Raw genomic sequence first — 10,351 nt, 5'->3', positions numbered from 1 at the left:
AAAGTACTTAAAAAAATAAGCATATTCTTTTCAGTGTCAGTAGATGGTAAATGTCCCAAAGCACTCCTTGCAGTATGAACACCGGAACTAACCAGAGCTGAATTAGCACAACTTTCACGCATTTACTTCCCATCTACAACAATCAGATTCACTGTGTCTAATCAGAAGGAATCACTGCACATGGGTAGGCACTTTTATTGATACTCTGAACATGTTTAGAGGCTAAAAACATGTTTAAAACTTGCCCTGTTTAAGCCTTTTGGGTGCTAATGCTAGCAGGAGGATAACACAGACTGGTTTCGTGTTTTCTCTCTACTGACAGATAACAGAGCTGCATGTTGAGATCCAGCGCAATTCTCCTATAGTAACCCTAAGACTTCTAATTCCTACCACTGACTTATATGAATGGCCAGGCATTTGTTATGCAACAGTCTTGGATTAGTGTGTGGTTGATTAATTGCGAGAGACGATTACAGTTACCTTCTCTGTAGTGTTATCTGTCAGTAAGGCGAGGGGGTCGCCTAATGGGCCAGTGTCTGTGTCTGCGCACAGGCAAACAAAGGGTGTCAAATTGTGAAACTGACACGGCACTTTGCCGGTCAAGTGTTATTAAAGAGATGAAGAAATCAGGCCATAGTCAAATTTACAAATTAGATACTCGGACAGAAAAGTGAGCTGCATGAGGACTGAGTTTATCAGTAGAGATATTTTAGACATTTGAGACTGCATTTTGTGTATCTGCTGTAACTCCCACACTAGACTTATAAGCATAGGATTATTTTACATAATTCATTATTAAAACAAATCTAAGCAACCTTTTGATTTTGGCATCTAAAGACCTTGTCATTGTGAACCAAGATGAACACATTTGCCTTAAGACTAAATTAGGGTTATTGCATCTTTATAAGGCTGAAGTAAGTTGCACTTAAACCCATAATGCTGACCCAGAGGTCATATGTACTGTAACATGAGATTACTGTCTACTACCTGTCAACAGTGCTGCCTTGACAACAGCCATGCATTTGATGCAACACCACCGGTCGCACAGGTTGTCTACTAAGATCTTATTTCTTCTTACTGCTCATTACTCTCTAAACATGTCATAAATAGGTTAAAATACAAAAAGCCAATGTTGAATGTTTTTTTGTTTAGGAAATGAAACAAGCCATACATTGGATATATTAATTCATTTTATTTTTTCTATCCAGCACCAGCAAAAAGAATTTTAGATGTTAGATAAGAAACAGGTTGAAATTGTGGCTTACAATGAGCAAAGGACAAATAACATTAGAAGTTAAATATTATAGAAGATGGATCGTACTTTAGGTAGTTCTTTGTTTAAAATAAAAATTCAAAATGGGATTTAAAACACATGTCACAACTGGACTCGTAATGTCCACAAAACATGGCTGCTGTGTATATTTCTGAATAGCAGGGGTTATCAGAAATTCCATTAAAATAATTGAATACTGTCTGCGATCAATCACAGTGTATATAACATATTGGTTAAAAAAAAAACAGAGGACAGTGATATGTTTAAGTATTGCAGGGCGTGGGAACAGTCTTTTCATATCCCCTCATTGTGGATGTGAGATTTGCTTTTTTTGCGCCTTATCTTACCATTCGACATTGGGACACCCAACGACTCCAGGCGGAAGGGGCGTGGCAGGACGGAGTCGGAGCTGACAGGGGGGTTCATGGTGGAACCAGTCACAGTGTGGTGGGCCGCCCCGTTAACCACAGCAGGAGAGTGGATGCCTGGAGGAGAAGAGCTCCATCACATGGGTAAAAGCAACCAAAGATGGGGAGACATAAGAGAGGTAAACACCTAAATGTGAATTCCTGTGGTTTGGGACTGCTGCAGATAGTTGGTTCAGTTGTAGCCTCTAGCATTTATGTGTTTATGAGAGTTGAAATTTAAAGGTCAGTGGGGAAGTTTGCAGGTGCTGGTCTTACTGTGTCCCTTGGTAGCTTCCCATCCCAGCAGTTGGTTCGCTCTCTTTGACTTGAAGTAGCTGCTGGCGATGTTCTCACTGTCACTACGGTCAAGCATCTCCTTGTACCTGTCCTCCTCCACCTGCTAAAAGCACCCAGAGGGATGAGGCTCTGTGGCAGTGTTTCAGTTTGTGTGAGTAAAAGATCACGCATGGAACATAAACACATGAACACACCATGAATGGCTCTCCGGTATCAGCAGCTGAACCTCTGCCAGCTGAAAATTTCGGAGTCACAGCTATGAGAGAGAAATAAAGCAAGATATTTAAGGGAAAGAATCTGCAAAACACATAGGATTTAAAGTCTCCCAACTTACAGTTTATCATCACTAAAACTGATAACTTCTAGTTTATTTTCTAAATGCCCTCTTTGCGCTGTGCACCTGAAGGCAGTGTTGTTTTCTGCACCATGACGTCCGGCAGCCTCCAGCTGGCGCTGTCCTCGTCCCAGACAGATTCTTTCTTCAAGCGGTCCAGGTTGCTGTAGTTGCAGTCACGCCGCACCAGGGACACCGTACGCTCCAGCAGGCTGTGCAGTAACAGGCGATCCCTTTCCATCCGCCGGATCGTTGCCAGGTAGTCATCTCTCTCCACCTCGAACTCGGCCTGCAGGTCACGGATCTCCAGTTTGGCTGCTTTCAGCTGTCACAACAGGTGGATGTGGTTTCACGGTTGAATGGCAGAGCACATAATTCAACACTGAAAGCTTAGACACTGCACATTTGATTTTACATGATCCAGCTTAATTTATTGCTAAGATTGTATGCTGTTTTTCATACTGCACACCCTTAACCCAATTGTTGAACATTGCTCCAAACCCATCGCGTGCCCCATAGAACCTTTTACATTTGACCTCCAGCCGCTGTGACCCACCTTGCCCTGGACCTTGTCCAGCATTTGGCTTTTGGCATGAACTTCTTCTTGGATGGAGTTGTAGACTTTCAACAGCACATTTTCACTGTCCTCACTGTTCTCTGACAAAGTGCAGATAAGCTGGACTCTCTGGTCAGCAAGGTTCTTCCTCTGCCTCTGCCTCTGGCGTAACTCTTTGTTCCTGGCCTGCTCCCCCCCTACCACCTCCTGTTCCAGCTGCTGCAGTCTGGGGAGAGATGGATGAATGGGATAAGAATGAAAATGGGTTTTTAAAGGGCGAAACTGATATCAAAATTTAGAGTAAAAATCCTATGGTCATTTTAACAAAAACACATACGGGTGGCACGAACAAACAATCTTGATTCAGATCTCTTCTTTTTATTGGTTAAATTGTTACAGACACATATGAAAAGCATACTGAGAAGAATGTTTCAAACTTGCTCTCAAACTATGTAAAGGTGACAAAGTTTCTAGATTACTTCTAACCTAGTCTGGACTGACAACGGTTCATTTATCGGATAGTTTTGGCGCCGCCGGATGTCCCTCGCTTTCCCATTTCTTTGTGTTTACTGTATACTCTGGTCGCATCCTGGAAAATCAACCAGAACCTCTGAACATCGCTACGCACTGAAAATGGCATACATTTACAAAGAATATGTTTACGACATTTACTCTCTAACTGGGACGTTTTCGGACGAATTGGCAGGATTTACTATGGACACAATACACACGGCGATACACTGGTAAAAGCAGATTACATTTAACAATGTATCCAGCTAACTTCATTTAATGTTGTGGTGTTTTCTTTTGAGGGGTGCAGAGCAAGTTTCCAGAGCTTAGCCCCGGCCCGCGGTTGTGATTGGTTTAAAGAAATGTAATCATCCCATGAGTCTATTTTTACTCCTATCCAGGAGTGTTTGTGAGAAGGAGCCAGACCTGACTCCACAGCGCCGTGGAGATAGGTCTTGCAATATGAGACTACTTCAAACCTTTTTTGGCATTTCTGTACTGCAATTCTTTTAAGCTTATTGGCCAATACAGGCAACTTTATTTATATAGCGTATCATAAACAAGGTCAAAGATGCCAATAAATCTTCAATAAGCTAATCTTAACTGATATATTGGCCTAGATGATTTATAGCTAAAATGTTATCTTCAATCAGTGTGTTCACAAGAAGTTGTTGACAAGATATGATGTGTTTGATATGTTCAAGCAGTGCTGATGATTGGTACAAATGTGTGCTCACAAATAGGGCTGCACAATATGATGAAAATATGCAAAAATGTTGAATATCGCGATAAAGATATAACTTAAAATAAATAGATATTAAGTATACTCAGCTCTGTATTTCTGCTGCTTTCAGTATTCTGTTAAAATACAACAAATTGCTTGTATTTTTCTTGAATTTAGAACACATGATTTATTTTATTTCCTTTCATTTTATTGAACAAATTGAACATTGAGTTGAATGTAAAAGGCTCAACAAAAAATGTATTGTAAAGTGTAGTTATCTACTGATATTTAACTAACACAAATAATCTTTTGAAATATGTTGCAGCTTTTCGTTTATTGCAGCAGTTGATGTCGCGACGACGATTAGAAAAAAAACAATATTTTGTGCAGCCCTGGTCACAAACCTTTCCAGGACGTGTTGCTGGTCCAGAGGCCCCGCAGTGATGTCAGGCGAGGCTATGAGCCTGTCCCCATCTGGACCTTTTGGGTCACCGATTGCAGCACCAGGTTCATCAGGCTGGCTCACCAACACAAAGAAACAATACCCGATAAGTTTCTAATAATCCATAATTGCATTTCCATGCAAGCAGTTCTTTTCTGAAGTGGTTTATACCTCACTTAGGAACTATAAAATGTTTAGTGGTAATGATGGAAGGTGCTAGTGAACAGTACCTTGGCCAGGGAACTTTCTCCAGATGTAATGTGGCACATGGGATCTGTGTTGTTGCAGAGCTGTTCCTCAGCAAGGTCTGTCATCTTACAGCTGGAGCTCACTGAACAAGCAAGACAATCCAAAGCAATGTCAGTATACTGGGGTTGGACACAATGACAAAAACTCTTGTTAAAAAAGGCAATAATATACATACAACTTTGCTTGTGTTCAGTTTTTTGTCAGACGTGCTGATTTACTAGTGCAGACTAACAGAACAAATGTATAAACTAGTTACATTGTTCTTTGTTGGCGCCAAATGATTTTCTGTTGTCATTCTTTGGGACAGAGCTCCCCCTGCTGGCTCGAGCCTTTTCCAGAGCAGACAGCTTGGATTCATAGGAGGAACGCAGGGCAGTGATGTCCTCCTGCAGCTTGGCTTTGGATTCCTGCTCTGCATTGTACTCAGCCTGCAACTTGGCCAGCCTCTCTTCGTACTCCTGTGGCGAGACCAGAACACAGTCCTATAAATCACCTGGTTCTTAGACAAAGCATGTAGAGATGTGAAGTGATATATTGGTGTGGGAACAGCCTGTAGTTGCCTCTTTTATCTTCTCCTTCTCTGCTTGTGTGGTGCTGGATGGTGGCCTCGAAGGAACAGCAGGAGACGCCTCAGACAACTGACCAGCCAGCAGAGCTGCATGATAAGCAGGCACGTAGAAAGACACATAGAAGCAAATGAAACACCTCTCGGAATCTGCATGTACACCATTGGACAATTTTCAAATATAAATGTTTCCCTCATTTTAAAAAGCTAGTCACAAAATATGGCACATACACTCAAGGTTAGCAGTGCCAAGCTGGCCTGAGATGAGGGTCCGCAACTTCTTGATCTCCTCCTGATACTCTCGGAGCAGAGCATCCTTTGGGTCCTCATTGATTCGAGGCCTGTTCTGGATGCTCTTGGCCCGGTTGGCGTAGCGCATCGTGCTGAGACTTTCCTCATAGTTGTTGTCGGCGGGGGAGAGACAGGCGATCATCAAGGTGCGCATGTTTCCTCCCAGAGAGTCCTGCAGCAGTCTGGTCAGCTTGGAGTCCCGGTAGGGGATGTGTTTGGAGCGTCCGTCCACCAGGGCGGAGATGACGTTCCCCAGGGCCGAGAGGGAGAGGTTGATCTTGGTGGCCTCGCGGAGGCGCTCACCTGTAGCACCGGTTTTTGACTGACGCTCGCTTCCCGCCAGGTCAACAAGGTTGAGTTTACCTGCCCGTAGGTGATCCTGGCCCGCTGCGTCTGGTGAACGTGGGGTGGCAAAGGGAGTCACTACGACATTTTGCAGACATAGCAGGTCACACTCCTTTTATTACTCTTTTGTGTCTTTGCAATATGCCTACTGTGTTTTTATACTTTTGGGCATAATGATTGATTTTCATGCAATTATTTATTTATTCATTAATTCATTGGATTTCTTAATTTTTTTGTGGTTTAATTGTTTAGAATTGTCATCTCTTATGTTGCTTTTGAATGTGCTCTATAAATAAAAAGACCAAATAAAAAGACCTGAGTTGACTAATGTATTGTTTAGCCTTTTTGCACTTGTACAAGGAAAAATGCATCCTAGTAGAGACTGGGACGGCGATTTCTCTACCCAAAGTGGCAAATTAGGGCCATTAGGCACATTTAGTTTTGTGTACACAAACATGTTAGCTAACTGGCTAACAGTCAGTTCATTCAATTATTTTAAATTATTTTATCTTTCATCGTCCACATTTTTTGAAAGCAACATATTACGAAAACACTGAACATTCATTGAAAATCTAAGTTCAGTGGAAAGTGCGTGAACAAAAATACAATGGCACGCTAGGATAAAAATACCTTTTGAAACCCTAAGAATAACAGCATGATGACATTAGAAAGTAGAATAACTCTTTGATGTTGAGCACTTGGTGATGTTATGAGATGTGATAGGACCACATGTTCCTACAAGCATGTTTACGCAAATAAAAATACCTCTATGACACATGAACTGTAGATATGTTGCAACATGTTATTGTATCATTGTGCGTTCACCTGTGTTGCAGATCTCCAAGTGGATGGTGAAGATGGAGTGGGAGCGGGAGGAGTCCTTGTTCATCAGCGTGTAGCCCACAGCCCGGTTCCCCCAGCCTCGCTCCACAATTCTCTCACACTCCTCCACACTGTGCACAGTGTGCATGGAGAGGTCCCGCACGTACACCCCACGCTCTGGATGCTCTTTCAGCTAAGCATTCATCAACCACGCACACACACACACACACACACACAAACACAATCCAAATCTGTCACCTTGTTCAAACACCTTGATCTTTCAAGGAATCATCTAAATACTGTGCTTTTGACTCACCATGCCAACGATATGTACAAAACATAAGCCGGTGCTCACTTTGAGAGAATTGTCTTAGCAACAAGTTCCATAATGACTGTACTTAGAAAAAAAACACTAACCCTTCTGGCTTCTAAAGTTACACAGTGTAGCCCGATTTGTTGTGCAACAACACAGTGCTTCAAGACGAGACTTACCTCCAATCTCTGTTTAGTGTCATTTCCCAAAAGGTCTCGGATTTCTTCATTGTAAATCTCCAAGTAGGAGGCCCTCACCAGGAATTTTGTATTTTCTGCACACTTGCTTGCACACGGACAAAAACAAACAATTATTCTCTCAGAGCACACAAAGATCAGAGGACAAGCCTGGGCAGAGACTAGAAGCATCACACTGTAGAAAGTATGCATATTGCCCCTATAGAAAAAAGAAGTTACAGCTACACACTGGAAAGGGGAAGACTCTTGCACTTTTTGCAAATGTTGCACCAGTTAGCTACCTGAATACTCTCAAAGATGTGCTCAAAGGCTCGTGGAATGACCCCCCTCTGGGCTGCAGGATCATGCACTCCCTGCATGGTGAAAGACTTTCCACTTCCAGTCTGTCCATAGGCAAAGATTGTGCCATTGTATCCCTCAGTGACACCCTGTACAAAAAATATGGCACATAAATGAACTTTTGCATGAAGCTTCTTAACCCTCCTGTTGTCCTTGGGTCAAATTTCATAAATAAATGTGGGTTTCTTTCAACTAAAATGCCCAAATATAACATAAATGTTTCCAAAAAATTGAAATGGTGTCAAAACGTTCCACTGACCAAATGTTGACATACAGTATAACCATTAACCACTCCAAATCTTCTTATCTTAACAATAAGTCACAATAATTCATAACTTCTGTTTTTTTTAACTCAGAAATAAGGTATAATTTCATATTAATGAAGTGTGTTGACCATTGTATTACAACAAGAAGTGTAAAACTAATGGTAAGTTGACTGAAGTTGGCTAAGAAGAAGTAATGCAGAATTGGGTGATAATTTATACTTGGTTTCATAAACAGGTAACATTAAAACAGTGGACAACACAAGGGTTAAAAGGATCAACACTCTACTGACCTTTCTAAGTGACTGACAGTGGACTCTTAAGTTAATAATGAGGTCTGCAGTCACTAGCAGTAATATATAGGCCTAGGCTCCTGCTGATGGACTGAGGGTGTGCAATGACCAGTGTGCTACTTTTGTAATGCCTGGATCTCAAGATTGTTGCTGTGCATTGTTACTGGGAAAAAAAAATGCTTACCTCAACCAAAGGATAGGCAATCTCATTGTACATCTGCTCAGTGGTTTGATCAATGAAGTAGGTCCCATCAAAGGTGAACTGTTTGGGCGGCTCGTCCACTGCCCCAGTCTTCAGTAGGAAGCACTGACACCTGTCCAGGTCCATTGAAAGCACCATCTTAGAGCCCAGAGCCTTCTCCCTGTCATTCAGGGGCCTGCACCTGACCACCACCTTCACTGACTCTGACCCCATGTCTCAACATTCACTCCACACCAGTTGGCTTGTACAATATAACAGCTATAAGCAAGGAAAATGTTAAATTCTGCTTAAATTCATCACGTAGATAAAGCTGAGTTGGAGCAGACAGTTAGCCAAGCTCTGCAGTGCCGGCTAACGTTAGCTAGCGGCTACAGTTCACAACGTCCCGGTGTAGCTTCTAAGAAGTCTTCTGAGAAAAGCTGACGACCTGAAAGTTTCAAACAAAGTACGAAAATACTCATAGTAGATTGAAATTCTACTTGTCTACTGGAAAGTAGAGTGTCCTCGTCGGGTAGCTATAGTTATAGTAGCTATAGCAGGCATAGCACGTCTATGGTTGCAGGTCTCTTCTTCCCACGGCGTTTGGAAGTTGCTAAGCAACCATAAACAGCCGTTGAGGGACAGAGGGATGGAACGACTTGTGTGAAGGTATGGTGCAGAATGGGAGAGCGCGTAGATAAGATGGGAGCACTTGTAGTACCAACTTAGTACCAACTTGTATTTTTTTCCACTTCAGTCACTTTTCCAGTACAACATGGTGAGTACAACCTCTGGAATGTGTCGCTGCAGCGTGCTCTCTCGCGTCACACAGCGGCGAGTCTGCGCACATCGACTTTTGCAACACTTCAATTGCATTTCATTTGGTGCTAAACTAATTTGTATCTGTGGACTTATGCTGCGTTCTGTCCTCAACGAACCGACTCGGACCTCGGCTCAGATATCGGAACTCTTGCTCGGTGTCCACAAGGGCTGTCCGAGTTCCGAGCTCAAAAAAACGAGGAAAAGGGGCGTGTTGCTAGGCAACGTCTGACTTTCTAGTCGATCTCCGACTCGGATAAATAACTAGCGTTAGCTAACTAGCAGCCAGGCCGGTTTTAAACACTGTAAATACCTTTTAATTATCTTAACACTTTTTAACAGTCCAACTGAATTTTTTTAAAAGCTTTCTAATCATATTCAACAAGTGCTCACATCACAGCTACGGCACGCGCGCTCACATTTTGCACCATATTTACCTTCATAACTCCGGACCAGCGGCCATTTTGGTGAGGAGCGAGTCATGGATGTATTAAACGGAGTGCAAGAACACTAAAAAATAATATCATTACATATTACTACAAAAATCATGTTTCCAAGAAAGAAAATTAACTTCCCTACTTTTTATAAATTTTATAGATTTAATAAATGGTCCCATTTGTTTTCTTTTAACATAAAAACTGTTTAGCAAAAGTAAGCTAAGCTAACACTGGACAATATTTTTTTTTCTTCAGAGGAATAAATGTTACATCAAATAAAAGTTTACTGCCAGGAGGAACTCCTTAATGTATTAGTGAAATTAAATATGTATGAAATATATTACAATTTTAAGATATATTTCCCCCAAATACTCAGATGCCAGTGTATTAGTTAGACTAGCAATTACACACAACAGTTTTGCAATATTACTATATTCATAAAAAGTAAATGGTCAGGTTTTTTAACGGTTTGACTTTATGATCATTTTGGAGGATGTAGTTTGTGGTGCTATCAAACTATTATGGCACTTAGATTATTTAGCCTAACCTCATATATATAGATGGGGTTGAATTAACACCTATCTAAATGTATAATCCAATCAGTTTAGAAATCTGTTAATATATATTTACACACATCAAGCAGTCCCAAACAATTTGGAGTTCTGTTCTAAGATTTAGAAACTGTGTAGGCCTG

General features: G+C 41.6%; 1 protein-coding gene across 5 annotated transcripts; it reads right to left on the bottom strand.

Moving 5' to 3' along the window:
* Positions 1-1,333: 1,333 nt before the first annotated feature.
* kif17 (kinesin family member 17) lies at positions 1,334-9,904 on the bottom strand. 5 transcript variants are annotated; one of them, XM_034870431.1, is made up of 15 exons: positions 9,658-9,904; positions 8,405-8,663; positions 7,607-7,753; positions 7,308-7,409; positions 6,819-7,008; positions 5,589-6,041; positions 5,353-5,447; positions 5,049-5,250; positions 4,774-4,874; positions 4,506-4,618; positions 2,868-3,093; positions 2,378-2,636; positions 2,172-2,233; positions 1,957-2,080; positions 1,334-1,758 (listed from the first exon to the last, which is right to left on the bottom strand). In XM_034870431.1, the coding sequence occupies exons 2-15, from the start codon at positions 8,633-8,635 to the stop codon at positions 1,568-1,570; spliced, it is 2,496 nt and encodes an 831-aa protein (XP_034726322.1). In that variant the 5' UTR covers positions 8,636-8,663; positions 9,658-9,904; the 3' UTR covers positions 1,334-1,567. The 5 variants fall into 5 exon arrangements, with proteins under 5 accessions (XP_034726322.1, XP_034726321.1, XP_034726323.1 ...); XM_034870430.1 differs by lacking the exon at positions 9,658-9,904 and adding an exon at positions 8,779-9,029; XM_034870432.1 differs by lacking the exon at positions 9,658-9,904 and having other exon boundaries at positions 1,957-2,077; positions 8,405-9,032.
* Positions 9,905-10,351: the final 447 nt, after the last annotated feature.

This window comes from Etheostoma cragini, chromosome 4, assembly GCF_013103735.1.
Source record: "Etheostoma cragini isolate CJK2018 chromosome 4, CSU_Ecrag_1.0, whole genome shotgun sequence".
Classification (NCBI taxonomy): domain Eukaryota; kingdom Metazoa; phylum Chordata; class Actinopteri; order Perciformes; family Percidae; genus Etheostoma; species Etheostoma cragini.
Note: the sequence above shows the minus strand (reverse complement) of the source record. Positions and strands in the feature narration are given on the sequence as shown.

Coding starts and splice junctions, on each gene's coding strand:
- kif17 (XM_034870431.1), bottom strand. CDS start 8,635: ATGGGGTCAGAGTCAGTGAAGGTGGTGGTCAGGTGCAGGCCCCTGAAT. Junction 2,081..2,171: donor ATACCGGAGAGCCATTCATG/GTGTGTTCATGT, acceptor GGGTGCTTTTAG/CAGGTGGAGGAGGACAGGTA. Junction 1,759..1,956: donor GGAAGCTACCAAGGGACACA/GTAAGACCAGCA, acceptor CTTCTCCTCCAG/GCATCCACTCTCCTGCTGTG.